At 51.6% G+C, this 18,416-nt stretch overlaps 1 protein-coding gene across 2 annotated transcripts in view; it reads left to right on the top strand.

Annotated features, from left to right (window-relative positions):
• Cand2 (cullin-associated and neddylation-dissociated 2 (putative)) overlaps window positions 1-18,416 on the top strand; it is a 30,999-nt gene that overhangs the window by 5,832 nt on the left and 6,751 nt on the right. Inside the window, exons 2-13 of one of the 2 annotated variants that reach the window (XM_030255552.1) lie at window positions 459-602; window positions 1,220-1,374; window positions 2,349-2,472; window positions 4,718-4,983; window positions 6,488-6,593; window positions 6,742-6,881; window positions 9,051-9,343; window positions 10,599-10,701; window positions 10,804-10,945; window positions 11,281-12,783; window positions 15,388-15,483; window positions 17,482-17,651. In XM_030255552.1, coding sequence (XP_030111412.1) covers window positions 10,927-10,945; window positions 11,281-12,783; window positions 15,388-15,483; window positions 17,482-17,651 — 1,788 coding nt within the window. In that variant the 5' untranslated portion in view covers window positions 459-602; window positions 1,220-1,374; window positions 2,349-2,472; ... (4 more) ...; window positions 10,599-10,701; window positions 10,804-10,926. The remainder of the gene's footprint in view (window positions 1-458; window positions 603-1,219; window positions 1,375-2,348; window positions 2,473-4,717; window positions 4,984-6,487; window positions 6,594-6,741; window positions 6,882-9,050; window positions 9,344-10,598; window positions 10,702-10,803; window positions 10,946-11,280; window positions 12,784-15,387; window positions 15,484-17,481; window positions 17,652-18,416) is intronic. The other variant, NM_025958.2, reaches the window with a different exon arrangement.

Consider the following 18,416-nt stretch of genomic DNA (forward strand, 5'->3'; position numbering starts at 1 on the left):
TTTTGAAGTGGCAGTGGCAGGAGCCTCCAGTCCCCAGACCATGGGCTTCTAGCCCAGTGGTTCTCAAAGTGGGTCGTGATCCCTTTGGGGGTCACTATCAGGTATCCTGCATGTCAGATATTACATTACGATTCATAATAGTAGCAACATTACAGTTATTAAGTTATGAAATAGTTTTATGGTTGGAAGGTCACTACAACTTGACGAACCTATTATATTAAAGGGTTGCAGCACTAGGAAGGTTAGAGACTGATTTAGCCAGTCCTCCTGTTTCAGTGTCCCACCTTGTGGCAGCTGACATAGTTGAGGTGGCTCAGCCTTGCCCACAGTACTGATTACCCACCTGCCTTTGAACCCTTGCACTGAGATTTACTTCTGGGGAATCTGAGAGAGTACACCAAATTATCAGGGCCTTGAAGCTGCTGGACAGCCCTCTTTTCCCCCTGCCCCTACACCAGGTTCATGGCTACCAGTGACCTGATGTCAGAGTTGCAGAAAGACTCCATCCAGCTGGATGAGGACAGCGAGCGTAAGGTGGTGAGGACGCTCCTGCGGCTCCTGGAGGACAGGAGTGGTGAGGTGCAGAACCTGGCTGTCAAGTGGTGAGTGGAGCAGGGGTGACTTGGGGGAGGGCCACTGCCCCTAGGATGCAGCCTGTGAGAATCATCAGGCCGTTCTTGGGCCCATAGCAGGGTCAGATGGTGCCTTAGGCATCATTCCTCAGAGGTTGACCCTATGCCAAGAGTTCAAATCTAAGTTCTGTGGGAGATGATCTAGGGAATAGGACGGGAAATAGGGAAGAGGAGATGGGAGGGAGTTAGTTCTGTAACCCTGAGAGGTCCCTGAGTAATGATCTGGACCAGGCTTTGAGAAAGGAGGCTCCAGATCTCAGGTTGATGACCAGCATCAGAAAGTGCACTGGAAGGCCCCACCTAGACCCTCTGGGGTGGCTCAGCAACTGTTTAGTAGTCCCCTGGGAGATGTGACACCAGCTCGGGTGTGAGGACCCTTGCTTTGGGGCTCTGTGGGACCCCAGGATAAGATGCAATTCATAGACTTGGGGGTGAACCACATTCCTAGCAAGAAAGGGTTTCCTGTTGAGCTGAGGTCTTTCCTCAGTATGTTTGTCCCCAAAAGATTGAGAGGAACGAAGCAGGTAGCCTGGCTTAAGGCATGCCCGCAGTGTTTGGACCCTTTTCCCTTCCTCTGTCTGTCTCAGCCTGGGTCCCCTGGTGGGCAAGGTGAAGGAGTACCAAGTGGAGAACATTGTGGACACCCTCTGTGCCAACATGCGGTCAGACAAGGAGCAGCTCCGGGACATCGCTGGCATTGGCCTGAAGACCGTGCTTTCAGAGCTGCCTCCCGCCGCCACAGGTACCCAGGCCCGGTGCTGCTCCTCAGCCCGCTGACGTCTCAGATACTGAGGCCAGGCGACTCCTCTCTGGGATGCCCACACCACATCACAGCGTGCCTTCTGTGTGTTTCCCCTCACCCAGTGCTTATGCCTATATTAAGTATCTTTAGTAAGTAGTGCGTAGCATCCTGGAGGTAGAGGCAATGCATCAGTATGAGTTTGAGGTCAGCCTGATCTACATTGATCCAGGACAGCCAGGGCTAAATAGTGAGACCTTGTCTCAAATTTAAAAAGAGAGAGGGCTCAGCAAAATAAAAAGACCTACTTGGGTCCCTCGGTAGTAAAGATTTCAGACACACGGATCAGTTTACATTTGTGGCTGCCTGTTTGTCAGGAATGCTTCCAGCCACAAGGAAAGAGCTCGAAGGCATGGCAGCTTAAAGACCTGCTGTGATCTCTCTGGAGGGATGACTGCAGCTGCCGATCTTCTCCTCCACCGATCCTCCCATTCTTCCTCCTCTTCCCCTCTCCTTTTTTTCTGGTGGTGCTGGAGACTAAATGCAGGGGCTTAGGTGGGCTAGGCCAAGCTACTCCTGCCCATCCTGGTAGTGGTTCCGTAACTCAGTCTGACAGGGTCACATTCTTCATCCATGTTCTCTCCTCTTTGTAAGAAAAGATGCATTTTCCCAGTGGATTGCACAGGCCAGAGCGGGGCACCTGGCCATTGCTAGTAGCAAGGGACTGGGAAAAGAAGTGTTTATCTCCCTCCCTGGTGTGTGAGCCAGCCAGCAGCTCAGCCATTGGTTTGTCACCTTCCTTAGAGCTGATCCCTGTAGTTGTTCTTTAAGACTTGGGTCAGCCTTGGACCACTGAAGCCCAGGCTTCCCTAAACCACAGATATATGGGGCATATGGCTCCAGAAGCACAAGCAGGCCAGAGTTGGGAGCTGTTTTCCCAACCCAGGGCCTTACCCTTCTACTTGCACCCTGCATAGGCTCAGGGCTGGCTATCAATGTGTGTCGAAAGATCACAGGCCAACTCACCAGTGCCATCGCCCAGCAGGAGGATGTGGCTGTGCAGCTGGAAGCCCTGGACATCCTCTCTGACATGCTGAGCAGGTGAGCAAGTCCACTTTAGGCAAGAAAGATGGGGACAGGCAAGATTGAGATGAGTGGCCTGCATGCCAGGTCCTGTGCTTAGTCACCCAGCAGCCTTGCAAAGAAAGCAGTGTCATACTATGGAACTGGCTCTGGGAGGTCATTAGCTCCAAGGTCACACAGTCAGTAAGTTTCCGGTGACTTGTGCATTTGTTCTAGGGGCAGGAAAGGTTAGGTGCTAGCATATTGGTGCAACTGCATTGTTCCCGGGGAGGAATTCACAGGCAGGTTGGCCAACTATAGTAGAGTGATTAGGTCAGGTATAGGTCCCAAGCTGAAAAGGCCCAGCCCCGCTGCCAGGCAGGGGAATCTTACTGGAGCTGAGTCTTCATGGGCCCATCAGATCTAGGTCATCACAGAGGGCAGAGGCAGGAGAGGATTGTGAAAGGGTTCAGGTTTGGGGGTCAAGGGGACACTGATGCAGATTGCCTTTTTGATTAAAAGATTAAAAGGGCCAGGTGTGGTGGTGCACATCTTTAGTCCCAGTACTCCGGAGGCAGAGGCAGGCAGATCTCTATGAGTTCAAGGCCAGCCTGTTCAACAAAGAAAGTTCTAGGACAGACAGGGCTGTTACACAAAGAGACCCTATCTTGGGAGTGGGGGGGACCCAACATGGTGAGCTCTAAGCAGAGTTTAGGCCTATATGGCAGAGTGAGGTCCCTTAAAGGTTTCAGAGTTGAGAGGCATGTGGGTGACAGCTGTCCTTAATTGGTGTTTGTAATCAGGCCATCTCTGATCCAGGATGGCAGGGGTGGGGGGAGGATTCTTGTATTTGGAGGAAGGAGTGACCTTCAGGGGAAGAGGGGCCCATTGATGAATATGTATGCAACATTCAGGGGTTAGTCTGGGACCTAATACAGTGTCAGCAGCATGTGATCGTGACCTAAGCAGTCTCTGCTCTGGGTCCTAACAGACTTGAGCCGAGGCTTGTGCATGGTGAGCTGATTGTGGGAGCTGGTGTGCAGCAGTGAGGCTGGAGGGCTGGGCAGGGCCCAGGACACAGCCCTGTCTTCCTTTGCTCTTTCCTTCTGTAGTCTGGACAAGCAGGGCTGGATAGGAGTGTCTTTGTTTTTACATTTGCGGTAGGATTGTACAATCCTAGGTTTTATTCATACTGGGGAGGAACTCTACCACTGATCTATGTCTCTAGCCCTTGTCCTATTTTATTTTTGAGACTCCATCTCTCAGAGTTGCTCAGGCAGGCCTTGAACTCACTCTGTAACCCAGATTGGCCTTAAACCTGCAATCCTTCCACCTTAGCCCTCCTAGCAGGTGAGATTATAGGCCTGTGCCCCTAAGCCTGGCTTGGCTTCCATGAGCTGTCTGAAGAGGTGGACTCCGCAGGATGGGGTGGTGAGACTAGAGGATGACCGGAACCAGGAGATGAGAGAATTGGGGTGGGGTGCTCCGGGAGCAGAAGGGTGCAGTAGGAGATTATGTGTTGAGTTTGTGGAGCTTGGAAGGCACTCCTCAATCACGGGCTTCAAGGGCCAGAGTCTGTCCTTATGGCCCGACTTCTAGCATAGAACCTGTGACACGGCAGATGAATTAGTAGGTAAAGGCTGCAGCAGAGTGACCTGGGCCAGACACAGGAGAGTGAGGTCGTGGAGGGCAGCAGAGCAGGAAGAGAACAGCCTTAGGACACTGGGGTCAGAGTCACTGAGAGCTATTTGACTGTGGGAGAGGAGCTGAGGCCACCGAGAGCTGGTTCCACCCATGGGAAGACTATATGAGGGCTGGCGCTTGTCTTGCGTTCAGAGCTCAGTTTATCCAGAGGACACTGGGGAGCCATGGCAGGATTAAGCCTAGTGATCAAGTTTATTGGGTTTTATTCCCCTCGAGTCTCAGTAAGGAGGATAGACTTGCAGGGATGGGCATAGAGGCAAACCTCAGGCTCCCAAGAGTTCGGAGCATCCTCCCTGGAGCCCACATGCCCACTGCACTCCTCCCTGAGCTGAGAGGATGGACACCTGGGCTCAGGTCATGGACTTAGACTATTGACTTCAGAGCCTTCAGAAGGCAGTCTCGTGCCACTGGCTGCCCTATAATAAGCAGTTGAGTCACCCCCCACAGTTGGAGAGGTACCTTTTCACTTTCCAAGGGTCTTTGAATATCATTGGTAAGAGGTACAGAGAGGATGGGGATGCAGATCCTGACTGCCTGAATGCAATGCCTGGCCTGACATTCCCTCCCATCCTGTCCCCAGGCTAGGTGCCCCGTTGGGCACCTTCCATGCAAGCCTGCTGCACTGCCTATTGCCCCAGCTGAGCAGCCCACGCCTGGCTGTGCGCAAGCGCACTGTTGTCGCACTTGGTCATCTGGCAGCCGCCTGCAGCACTGACCTCTTCGTGGAGCTTGCTGACCACCTGGTGGACCGGCTGCCTGGGCCACGGGCACCCGCCAGCCCTGCAGCCATTCGAACCCTGATCCAGTGCTTGGGCAGCGTGGGCCGTCAGGCAGGCCATCGCCTGGGTGAGAGGGCAGGGCCAAAGCGTTGATGGGTGGAGGTAGGGGATATGCTCCTAGCAGGAGCATAAACTGGCTTTCCTTTTCTGAGTCTTCTGCCTCTTGGGTGGTCTCCTGGGACTGACTTCTGTGGCCTAGAGGCTTAGGGATAGTCCTTGCAAGTCATGATATGAAACCCTTATTCAGAATGTGTTCCAGCCTTCTACTTTGACAGGCACACCTTAACCTGGGAGCCAGGTTTGGAATCTTTCATCTTTTATTGAAAATAATAGGTCTACAGAAGCCATACTATTTAAAGTACACACCAGCATACAGTTGTGAGCTCACATCATAGTCAAAACACTCATCATTAGGCTGGAGAGATGGCTCAGTGGTTGGGAACATCGCCTGTTCTTCCAGAGGACCCAAGTTCAATTTCCAGCAACTACATGGCAGCTCACAGCTGTCTGTAATTTCAGTTCCAGGGGACCTGACACCCTCACACAGACATACAGGCAGGCAAAATACCAATGGACATAAAATTTAAAAGAAAGAAAAAGAAACCCACTCAGCATTCCCACCATTCCCATTTCCATCTCTGCCTCTCCTCAGATCACCACCGCAGGCTTCATCAGGTAAACTGTTAGCCACAGACACCTTAGGTGTTGCAAATTAGAACAAGACAGTGTGCGTGGAGGTAGCATAAATCAGCCCTCCTAAATCCTGGTGAGCCAGTGGTCTTTAGCAGCTACTCCTGGCTACCCTCTAGGGTTCATGTTTGGTTGGGCAGGAAACTGAGTTCCCAAGGATCCAAAAAAGTTTATAAAGGACTGTCTAGGGCTGGAGAGATGGGTCAGTGGTTAAGTGCATTTGCTGCACATGAGGACCAGAGTTCAGATTCTAACACCAGTATCAGGCTGCCAACAAATGCCTGTAATTTCAGTTCCAACAGATCTGACACCCTCTTTTGGTCTCTGCAGGCAACGTGTGTGTGTGTGTGTGTTTGTGTGTGTGTGTGTGTGTGTGCGCTAAAGGGGTTGAGACCCCTTTGGGGATCAAATGACTCTTTCATAGGTGTCACCTAAGATCATTGGAAAACAAATATTTACATTATGATTCATATCTAGCAAGATTACAGTTATGAAGTAGCAATGAAAATAATTGTATGGCTGGCAGTCACTACAAGGTAGTGGGTGGGGACCAGGCATAGGACCCTCTTGTTCTCACATCTGCAGCTCACACCCTAGTGTAGGAATAAGGCACATTCCTGACTATGCCTCAACCACATTTGCCCAACCTGCAGGGCCCAGAGCTTAGCTCTACCTGCATTGTTCATTGGTTCCCATGCCATCACCATCAGTAGACTGAGTCAGGACGTCTTTGCAAGTGGCCCACAGCCCCATAACATAGCAACCAGGCTACACCCCAGCCAGCTTCTAAGTTGAACCTGCCCTGCAAAGGCAAGGCTGGGCTGAGGCGAAGCTGGTGACTGAGGAAGGCTGGCTGCTTCAGTGACTCTTTGGCTCTGCAGGGGCCCACCTGGACCGCCTGGTGCCCATGGTGGAGGAGTTCTGCAACCTGGATGACGATGAGCTAAGAGAGTCCTGCCTCCAGGCCTTTGAGGCCTTCCTAAGAAAGTAAGTGTGGCAGTTGCGCCAGACAAAAGGCAGGGGAGCTCCACGGGAAGTTAGCGGGGATGGGGTGACAGCTCTTGACTTGTTTTGGGGCCCCACCCCTGCTCTTCCACGCTGAGTTCCAGTGAGGCCTCCCCTCCTTGTCCCTCAGGTGCCCCAAGGAGATGGACCCTCACGTACCCAATGTGACCAGCCTCTGCCTGCAGTACATGAAGCATGACCCCAACTATGACCATGACAGTGATGACGAAGAGCAGATGGAGACCGAGGACAGTGAATTCAGTGAGCAAGGTAGGTGGACAGCCTGTTTGAGGGAGAGCAGGGCACAGCAGCCAAAGCAGGGGCTACATGGCCTGCCTGGCTGGATGCTGCTCTTCTCTAGCTGTAGGGAAGGCAGTGCAGTCATCCTCCTGCTGCCCTGTTAAACAGCCCACACCAAAAATACCTGGGAAAGAAGTTAGTCTGTATTCCTCACATAGACAGTGAGGTGACAGCTGGTGTTGGGATGTGTGTGCTGTATCAGGTGTTATAAATATTTAGTGGTGACTTAAGGCTGGGAGTGGGGTGTGTAGGGTATATGTGACTACTCTCAGATATTGTCATCCAGGCTCCCACAAGTCCCAAGGGACAACTCTTAATTGTCACTTCCTGATTATCCACTGGTATTCTAAGCTCTTCCCTCATATTCCTCATAGTGACCCTAAGACCTAGGGGGAATCATACTCGTATTTCAGACAAGGAATCAAGGAAACACCCAGAAGTGACCTAGCTAGGACTTGGGTGAGCTCTGATAAACACCACCTTTAAGCTACCTTTGTTGTTGTTGTTGTTTTCTGTTTTGTTTTTTTTGAGACAGGGTTTCTCTGTATAGTCCTGGCTATCCTGGAACTCACTCTGTAGACCAGGCTGGCCTTGAACTCAGAAATTCTGCCTCTGCCTCCCGAGTGCTGGGATTAAAGGCGTGCGCCACCATGCCCAAGCTTACCTTTTTTTTTTTTAAAAAAAAGATTTATTTATTATATATGTAAGTACATTGTAGCTGTCCTCAGACACTCCAGAAGAGGGAGTCAGACCTCATTACAGATGGTTGTGAGCCACCATGTGGTTGCTGGGAATTGAACTCAGGACCTTCAGTAGAGCAGTGAGTGCTCTTAACCGCTGAGCCATCTCTCCAGCCCCTAAGCTACCTTTTTTATAAATGGTTTTCAAGATAATGCTTCTAGCCCAGCACCAAAGCTCGAGGGAGAATGGTGGGCACTTGGAGGAGACAAGTCCAGACGGGGGCTCAGTGGCTTCTTCCCTTGTGGCTTGAGGGCCTCTCCATCACTCAGATTCCTACAAGTGGGGTGCACATGGAGACTAGGGACCTGAAACAAAATCAGACAGGCATCCTGGGGCCTTGAATGCTGAGCTAAGAGTAGGTCATTTTCTTGCCAGTGATAGAGAGCTAGGGATATTTCTGGAGGGGTGGCACAGGGTCCATTAAAGGAGATGTGTACTGAGCTGCCCAGTGGCCATGGCCCGTTGTAGCTGGTCCGGATCTCTTTGCCATTCAAGCCTTAGTTGTCAGCAGAGTGGTTCAGAAGGAACACCTGGTCTCAGATACAGAGTGCAGAGCTGCTTCTTGTCACCTCTGGCTTGCTCCTTGTCACCTCTGGCTCTTACGTTCTCTCATAGTAAGATAGATGGAGTGAATCTCTGCATTGCATTTTCCTAACTATGTTCCCTGAGGCGGTCTCTCACGCTCTCTGAACCTTGGCCTTGACGACATCTGTACAGTGGGCCAGTAGTCCCTTTGTTCTGGTGGAGTTGTTTATCTGCTGACTCTCCTGCCTGTCAGCAGAGAGCCTCACACACCTATTTTTTTCTTTGGTGTTTGTCTCTCTGAACACCTTTGAGATCTGACTGGGGCTGGGTTAGCACTGAGGGCACAAGAAGTCCGCCTTTCTCTTTGGAAATCCCAGTACATAAAAGGGCCAGACCTGACCCAGAGGATGTGCCTGAGCCCCAGAAAGCTCCGTGTGTCCACTGCAAACTTGAATGCCGTGTCATTCTATTTTGGAAGAGGGCAGTGTTTCATTAAGTATTCCAGGCCTCTCCAGGACTGGGATTTACAGGCCTGTGTCAGCATACCAGCCCACTTCATCCTTGATGCAGTCAGACAAGGATCTGACTACAGGCTGTGGCTCAATAGCAGACAATTGTACAGTGGATCAAGCCACTTATTGTCTCTTGGTCCCAGTTTTCTTCTCTGCGATAGGGAATGGTCCTTGCCCACAGGAGAGAGTGTGGATCAAAGCCGTGGGTACCATCCTGCGCGTGCCACAGGTGTTCACTAGGGTGGTGGCGTACCCAGTGGGCTGAATACTGATCATCAGGATGTGAAGCCCAGGGCGGGGCTTCCACTATCTCCTTTCCTGAGCGGAGAGACACAGCTCTGTATGTCTTCCTCTTCCCCAGAGAGTGAGGACGAGTACAGTGATGATGACGACATGAGCTGGAAGGTACGCCGAGCTGCGGCCAAGTGCATGGCAGCCCTCATCAGCTCTCGGCCCGACCTCCTGCCCGACTTCCACTGCACTCTGGCACCTGCGCTCATCCGCCGCTTCAAGGAGCGGGAGGAGAACGTCAAGGCAGACATCTTCGGGGCTTACATCATGTTGCTGCGACATACACGGCCCCCTAAAGGCTGGTTGGAGGCTGTGGAGGAGCCCACCCAGACTGGCAGAAACCTCAATATGCTGCGAGCACAGGTAGACTGTGTCCTTACCCACTCCCTCCTTCCGTTCTTCCTTTCTGTCCCCATCTCTTCACTTGCTGAGGGATGTGGTGTGAGCACCTCTCTGTGCCCAGCCTGGGTGTTCAGATGGAGCCCTGCCTCTCCTTGGTCTGCATGGTGCAAGTTCGGACATGGGCAGCAGCAACACGGGCTTGCAGGAGTGAGGAGACCTTGCTTGCTTAGTTTAAATCACTTCTGGCTGGTGGGTGGGGAATGGATTGTGACAGGACAAGAGTCATGGCTGGGGACCAACAGGAGGACATTGCATCTGTGTCAGGTGACAAGAGATGGTACCTTTGACTCAGAGAAAGCAGAGGGATTGAAAGGGATAGTCGTTGAGAAGTGGGCTGGATTGAACTGTGGGATCTTGCTGGTAATAGGTTGCTTGTGTCTGGGAGAGGCAGGGATCAGTTGACTTCTTGGCTTCCTGAGATAGGGGACACTGAGGAGGAGGGAACATCTACATCTTTGTACATTTATGGTTGAAGTCCTCATTGGCTGTAAGTAGTGAATTTTCTGTTAGTATAATAAATAAACTGGGTGTGGTGGCACACACCTTTAATCCCAGCACTTGGGAGGCAGAGGCAGGCAGATTTCTGAGTTTGAGGCCAGCCTGGTCTACAAAGTGAGTTCCAGGACAACCAGGAGTACACAGAGAAACCCTGTCTTGGAAAAAAAAAAGCCAAACAAACCTAAATAAATAAAACACCAGAGGCCTGGTCCCTACTAAGAAAAGAGGTTTAATTAGCTCAGGTTTGAAACACAGAGTCCAAAAATCATGGTCTGTGCCCTGATGTGGCTTGCCCTAGCTGTGTGACATCTTTGCAGATAGCATGAATATACAAAAGAGAGAGCCCATGGTATGACACAAAGCCAGAATTATGAGGACTAGGCCCCCATTTTATAGTTAACCTGTCCAATAGAACCAGTTCATGCTTTTTAGTGACTTCCAGATAACGCCACCTTTTAAAGGGCCCTCTCTTCTGAGTTCCACCACCACACTGGGGACCAAGCTTCCAATATGTAAGTTCTTGTGGGACACAAACTTTATGTAGACTGTAGCAGATGCCTAGGTTGAGCCACTTGGGTGGGCAGGAAATGCTCAAGCTGGATCAGAGACACAGATCAGGGTGGAACCCATGCCACTGGATTCAGGACCATCTGGGGAGAGTATAGGTAAAGAAGGGGCCATGCGCTGAAGACACTAAGCTTCTGCTTTCCCTTCATAGAGATAGAGGTGACAGCCAGGCTGCTGGGTCACCTTGAGCCAGTTCCTTGTGCACATGTATAAGATGGAGGTAGCTGTCACTGTGTCTGCAGAGTCTGAATCAGGTGACTAGTAGGGACTGATGGGCACTAAGGCGACCTGTCTGTGTTGGAACCCTCCCTGGGGTGGCTTCCTTGCTGGTTCCTGATCTCCCCGCCTGCTCACAGGTGCCCCTAGTGATAAAGGCCCTGCAGCGACAACTTAAAGACCGGAATGTTCGGACCCGCCAAGGCTGCTTCAACCTCTTCACCGAGCTGGCAGGCGTCCTCCCTGGCAGCCTGGCAGAGCACATGGCTGTGTTGGTGTCAGGTACGCTGGGCTTCGGCTGGCTCTCTTCTCTTTGGGCTTCTTCTAGAATACAGACCCCTACCTTATATTGAGCCCTCAATTCTTGAGAGCCCAGCAATATTCCTGGGCTTGCCCTGTGCGAAGATGGCTCATGGTGGTTGTGTATTGTGCTCCCCACCTCTTGGCCACAGGGAGAACAAGGCTGCTTTTAACTTAAGATGAGTTCTGGCCTTGTTTTCCTCAGCTCTGGTGGCTTCTAGGAGCTTTGGATGCTTGGTTCAGGACAGACACATTGGTCACTACAGCCCCAGACTGAGCCGGGCTGAAGAGCCCCTAACCTTGGTTCCCACCTGCAGGCATTGTCTTTTCACTGGCCGACTACTCAAGCTCCTCCACCATTCGGATGGATGCCCTGGCCTTCCTGCAGGGACTTCTGGGTACAGAGCCGGCTGAGGCCTTCCATCCCCACTTGCCTACCCTCCTACCACCTGTGATGGCCTGTGTGGCTGACCCTTTCTACAAGGTGGCAGCTGAGGCCTTACTGGTGCTCCAGGAGCTGGTGCGGACCCTGTGGCCACTGGATAGGCCTCGGCTGCTGGACCCTGAACCATATGTCGGAGAGATGTCCACAGCTACCCTGGCACGACTCCGAGCCACTGACCTGGACCAGGAGGTGAAGGAACGGGCCATCTCTTGTGTGGGCCACCTTGTGGGTCACCTTGGTGATCGACTTGGGGACGACCTAGAACCCACACTTATGCTTCTCCTGGATCGCCTACGGAATGAGATCACCCGGTTGCCTGCTGTCAAGGCACTGACCCTGGTGGCCATGTCCCCATTGCGACTTGACCTGCAGCCCATCCTGGCTGAGGCCCTGCCCATCCTGGCTTCATTTCTGCGCAAGAATCAGCGGGCCCTGCGGCTGGCCACACTGGCTGCTCTGGATGCCCTGGCTCAGAGCCAGGGCCTCGGCCTGCCCCCGCCTGCCGTGCGGACTGTGCTAACCGAGCTGCCTGCTCTGGTCAGCGAGAATGACATGCATGTGGCCCAGCTGGCTGTCGACTTCCTCACCACAGTGACCCAGACGCAGCCCAGCTCTCTGGTTGAGGTCAGTGGCCCCGTTCTGGGGGAGCTGCTGCAGCTGCTGCACTCACCCTTGCTGCCTGCCGGGGTGTTGGCAGCCACTGAAGGCTTCCTGCAGGCGCTGGTGGGAACCCGCCCTCCGTGTGTGGAGTACTCGGAGCTCATTAGCCTGCTCACTGCACCTGTTTACAACCAGGTTGGGGACGGGGGACCCGGCCTGCACAAGCAGGTGTTCCACTCGCTGGCCCGGTGTGTAGCTGCCCTCTCAGCTGCCTGCCCCCAGGAGGCCGCAGGTACTGCCAGCCGCCTGGTTTGTGATGCCAAGTCGCCCCACTCAAGCACGGGGGTCAAAGTCTTGGCATTCCTGTCACTGGCTGAGGTGGGCCAGGTGGCAGGGCCAGGCCCCCAGAGGGAGCTGAAGACCGTGCTTCTGGAAGCCCTGGGGTCTCCCAGTGAGGACGTGAGGGCTGCAGCCGCATATGCCCTGGGCCGTGTGGGTGCTGGCAACCTGCCTGACTTCCTGCCCTTCCTGCTGGCACAAATTGAGGCCCAGCCCCGGCGACAGTACCTGCTGCTACATGCACTCAGGGAGGCCCTGGGGGCTGCGCAGCCTGACAATCTGAAGCCCTATGTTGAGGATGTGTGGGCGCTGCTCTTCCAGCGCTGTGAGAGCCCCGAGGAAGGCACTCGGTGTGTGGTGGCGGAGTGCATCGGGAAGCTAGTGTTTGTGAACCCTCCCTACCTCCTGCCTCGATTCCGGAAGCAGCTCGCTGCAGGTAAGAGTACAGTGGCCCGGGCTGGCCAAGCACAAGGCGGGTACTTGGTCCCCAAGCATCCACACAACTTACGCAGATCACTGGAGATGAGAGTTGTGTGTGTGTGTGTGTGTGTGTGTGTGTGTGTTAGTCAAGGAGAAGAAGCCAGTGTGTATGTATGTGAGTTTGTGTGTGTGTGAGAGAGTGTGTGCATGTTAGTCAAGGAGAAGAAGCCAGTGTGTATGTATGTGTGTGTGTGTAGGTGTGTGAGTGTGTGTGTGTGTGTGTGAGAGAGAGAGAGAGAGAGAGTGTGTGTGTGAGAGAGTGTGTGTGTGTGTTAGTCAAGAAGAAGCCAATCAGACGAACGGCGCGTCGCAGATGTACAGGCTTCTAGTGGTCTCTGGGGTGGAGGGGCAAGGTCTTTTTGGCTTTGTTGGTTTGTTTGTTTTTTGAGGGGTTCTTCAATTTTTACTTTATTTTATGTATATTGGTGTTTTACCTGCATAGATGTATGTGTACTGTATACAGACAGTGCCCTCGGAGGCCAGAAAAAGGCATCAGATGCCCTGGAACTGGGGTTACAGACAGCTGTGAGCTGCCATGTGGGTACTTGTAAGTAAGCCTAGGTCTACTGCAAGAGTGGCCAGTGCTTTTAATTGCTTAGCCATCTCTCCAATCCAAGAGGACAGGGTTTTTGATGTGTCCCTATTTCAATCAGACCTTTCACTGAAGGGGACTGCATCATAGGTTCGACTCACTTGGATCAAAAATAACCCAAGAAAATATTGTGTCTGTACTTAACATGTGAAAACTTTTCTTGTCTTTATTTCCTTTTGTTGTGTGTTTGCCATGGCATGCATATAGAGACAACTTAGGGATGTCAGGTCTCTCCTTCTGTCATGTAGATTCCAAGGACTTGCATTCAGGTCACCAGGCTTGGTGATAGCTACTTTTATAGCAAGAACCATCTTGCAAGCCTTTTTCTCCCTAAACAATATAGATGTAACTACTGATGACATGTTTAATGTAAATAACATGAAGAAGATTGAAAATACATGTGTAGGTTCTGTGTAAACACCATGCTGTTTTGTGGAAGGGCTTAGTATACAAAGAGCTCCTGAATCCTGTCCTCTGAAGATACTAAGGGGTAAAAATACAACTTAAAGATGGCATTAGGCATACAGGATTAGAAATCTATAACTAGGAGGCAGAAGGCAGAAGGATTACTTCAAAGTCTACCTGCTTAGAGATATTGAAGGCCTTCCTGTGCAATTTAGTGAGACGATAGATAGATAGATAGATAGATAGATAGATAGATAGATAGATAGATAGATAGATAGATAGATAGATAAGTAGGTAGGTAGGTAGGTAGGTAGGTAGGTGGGTAGGTAGGTAGATAAGAGCCTGGGGCTGGGGCTGGGGCTGTTGCTTGGTGGTAGAATGTTTGCTTCTGACACACGAGGCCCTGGGTTCTATTCCTACCGTCTCACACAAATCAGAGGTGACCTAGAGCTGGCTGTGGTGGTGTACATCTTAGTCGCGGCACTCAGGAGGAACTCTGAAATAGACCAACCTGGGCTACATATTGAGTTCCATGGCAACATAGAGAAACCCTGCTTTTAAAAACATTATCATAGAAATAAAGCCATATGATGTCATTTTCATAATCTGCTACGGTCATGACTGCTGTGACAAAATACCCGATAGAAGCAACTTTAACGAGGACCCTGCTTAGAGGGAGCAGTCAGCCATAGATGGGAAGGCTTCGTGTGAGCAGTCATGGCAGCAGCAACCTGCGCAGCGGCTAGTTCACACCTTGGTGGATCAGGACACAGTTCAGGCTGGAATCAAAGGCAAACGTAACCATCAAGGCTCACCTTCTGCAGCCTACTTCTGTCTGCTGGGCCCCAGTCCCAAAGATGCACAACCAGTTTCTAGGTGAGGACCATGTCCTGGCATGACCCCTCCATCCTTAGGGATCTGGGTGAGCCCCCCCCCCCTTTCTCCAGCTTCTATAAAGTCAGTAACAAGGTGAAATGAAGTGCGTCCTTCATGACCTCGTGCTCGGGGACCTGAGTTCTGGGGATCCCATTGACCGCCAGCCAGCCAAAAGCCCCCCTGGCCTCTTCTCTGTGGCCTGAAATGTGAACCTGGCCTTGCTGAGTCCCCCTTTCCTGTGTAAAGTGCAGGCCAATAGTCGTTCACAGTTTTGTTTGTTTTTGAGACAGGTACTCACTCTGTAGCCCAGGCTGACTTCCAACTCCTGAAGATACTCCTGGGACTTTGGGATGACAGGGTTGCACTACCACACCAGCTTCATTATTTTAACTAACATTTTGTTATTATGGAGTTTGAATGGAGAGGATGTCTGAAAATGCAGTGTAGTGGCAGAACTTTCTCTGAGGTCCTAGTGTTCTGTTTGGACCTGCCAAGACCCAGCCACTTAACTCTTCTAGCAGCAGGAGGAAGAACTGGGCAGATTCAAGGCTGCCATGGGAAATAACCACATAATTATAATAATACTTCCTGTGAGGGGGTTGTTTCTCAAGTAGGGAGAGGGTGTACTATGTTTTGCTGGGTCTACGGGTGGTCCCCTGCCCCACACTATCGCCTCTTGTCTTGCAGGTCAGCCATACACCCGGAGCACGGTCATCACTGCAGTCAAGTTCCTCATCTCAGACCAGCCTCACTCCATCGACCCTCTCCTGAAGAGCTTCATTGGTAGGTGCAACTAGTACCTCTCACCCTGGGTCTGAAGCATGGCTAGCACATCTTACACATTAACCAAGGGAGTCAGACTCTTGAGTGAGGAGATGTGCCTTCAAACCCCTATGTCACCACCAAGGCTCTGGTGGGCTTCCCGTGCCCCCTTACTGATGAGTTTTGCTTCCTTATCTGTCAAATGGTTTTGAGGCACTTCTGGAGAACGTTCTCTTGGAAACAGCTAATTGGGTGGGAAATGCTCTTTAAAAGTACAGGCTCTGAGGATGAAAGCAAACTGGCAAGCACCAACTTGACCAAGTCTGAGGGGGTCTTAGCTGGAGGAGCCTTCATGGGGTAGGCTAGGCCCTCCCTTCAAGCCTCCTGCAGGACCAGACTTCCTGCCTTCAAAGCCCAGTGCCAGCATCTTCTCAGGGGCCACACCAGAATCTCAGCCCTCTTCTCAGCGAAGGCGGCCCTACGGATGTAGAGGGAGGCTGGACTTCTCCAGCCTTTGGCTTTGAATACTGACTTAGAAGTGTGGGCAGGCCATTTCAATCTCAACTATAAAATGGGGTGCTGATGCATGCAAAGGCACTGTGCCAGACCAAAGAGCAGTGAATTGGAAACTGTATCCTTGTCGCAGTCTGGACTGGCCCTGATGGCCATAGGCAGATTTCTAGCTTTGATGAGTTGTTGTAGTTGCATGTCCAGGGGCTCAACAGTGGTGTCTTGGTTTTACTTCAGAGTTTAGTATTTTTGTTCTTTGATTTTTTTTTTATTAGTTGGTGTGTGTGTGTGTATGTGTGTGTTAGTGTTTCACTTGAACATGTTTGTGCACTCTATGTGCTCCTGGTGCCTATAGAGATCAGAAGAAGACATTGAATCCCCTGGGACTGGAGTTATGGATGATTTTGAGCTACCACGTGGGTTCTGGGAACCAAACTCGGGTCGTCTGCAAGAGCAGTCAGTGCTCTTAACTACTGGTCCATCTCTCCAGTCCCCAAAGCTGGTTTGTTTTTAGAGATAGAATCTATGTAGCCCAGGCTGGACTCAAACTCTATATAGCCGAGGATGACTCTGAATTCCTGATCTTGCCTTTATCTCCCAAGTACTGGGATTATAGGCTTATACTACCACCTTTAGCATGCTTGATCCTCAGTTCTGAGCTCCCTAGGGTGGATACCATGAGATGCCCTTTGATAAAACTCATCAGTTAATTCTAATAGTCCCAGCCTGGTAAAGAACACTGGTCCCATTTTACAAATGGGGAAACTGAGTCCCAAGAGAGGGTTCAGACTCGTCCTATTCCTAGGTTATGTCCTTACAGAAGCAGGACTCTAAGAGCCAGCATACATTGTGGGAAGGGCTCTACGTCCTAGTGTGGTTGAGTCCTGATCTGCTTGAAGACTGCAGTTCTTCCCAGTGCAGAGAAATAGATATCATGTGACAGTAGCATACCCTGTGGTGCTGATGGCCACTCTGGTCATGTGGTTGCGGTGGAGACTCAAGTTTCTGTGTCCTACTCTTCTAGCTGAAGACGTTACTCAGTGGTAGCACGGATGCTCAGCATATGCGAGACCCTGGGTTCCGTCCTCAGCACTAATCCTTGGAGCAACCATGTTGGGTTGGCGTTTCAGACCTGGTGCTGTGGGTGGCCTTCACTTGTTAACCTGCGTACAAGAGGCTAGGGCAGGAAGAGCCCAGACCTGGTGTAGTCAGCGAGGCCCTGTCTGAGAGCAGAGCCATCCTCTGTGCCAGCTCTCAGCCCTGGGCTTCACAGCTGCTGTCATGTCTCACTCCTAAAGACTGGAGGAGGTCACGGCTGCCAGAACCCAAAGTCCGTGGGAAGCTAGGCATTCTTATTTGGGCTGTGACGGCATTGTGTCTGGCTTAAGGTAGATGTTCGGGTCATGTCTGCCCTTCGTTCTATATAACTCTCGGTGCCCAGGTCACCAGGAACAGCATAGAGGTGACTTTATGTCCTGCTTCTATGTCCTTTGTCTTGTCACTCTGCAGCGGAGTTCATGGAAAGCCTGCAGGACCCAGACCTGAACGTGCGCCGGGCCACACTCACCTTCTTCAACTCAGCTGTGCACAACAAACCATCACTGGTCCGGGACCTGTTGGATGACATCCTGCCCCTCCTCTACCAGGAGACCAAGATCCGCCGGGACCTCATCCGAGAGGTATGAGGTAGCATGGACACCTAGTATGGCTGGCCCTTGTTGAGCCTTCTGTGCCTCACAGTCAAGACTCATTGAAAACTAGGAGTGAGGCCCACACAGGCACCAGGGTCACATGGCCCTAGCCATGCCATGCCTCTCCACTCCCCAGTGGGAGGCCCAGACTGGGCAATCCAGTGCCCCATTAGCTTCAGTTTTCCCTAGAGCTAAGTGAGGACAGTCACCGTGCCTGTACCACAAGGCTGTGCCCTAAGCACTGGGAGGCAGCCCTGATGCTTAGTGACTCATGTTCAGCATGAGCATCCTAGTCCCCAAATGTGACATCCCCTCTGACAGGCTCTATTTAAAATGCAGGCACCCTACAAATACTACCTGAAACTACCTTCAGGCATATGAAAAGGAATGCTTATTCAACATACATGGACTCTGTATTTAGACTTGGGTTCCTTCCCCAATACATCTCTTTGAATAATGCAAGCATTTTAAAATCCACAGTCCAAACACTGAACCTCAAGGTGTCAGGCATGTGGCATTGGACTACAGTGTCAGCAACTCTTGTCACTTGGCCAGAGTCTAAAGTCCCAGGACTCATAGCTACACCATACTTGGCTTCTGCCACTAAGATGCTCAGCCTGACCTCCAGGAGAGCGGTGGTTGGGAGAGTCAGGTTGGAGAGAGAGCTGAAGGGGCAGAGGGGGCTGAGATTGACAGCCAAGTCGCCCTACAGCACCTCATGAAGGTCTGAGGAGGAAGCAGTGCTCTTGAGAG

This window comes from Mus musculus, chromosome 6 (genome assembly GCF_000001635.26).
Source record: "Mus musculus strain C57BL/6J chromosome 6, GRCm38.p6 C57BL/6J".
NCBI lineage: Eukaryota > Metazoa > Chordata > Mammalia > Rodentia > Muridae > Mus > Mus musculus.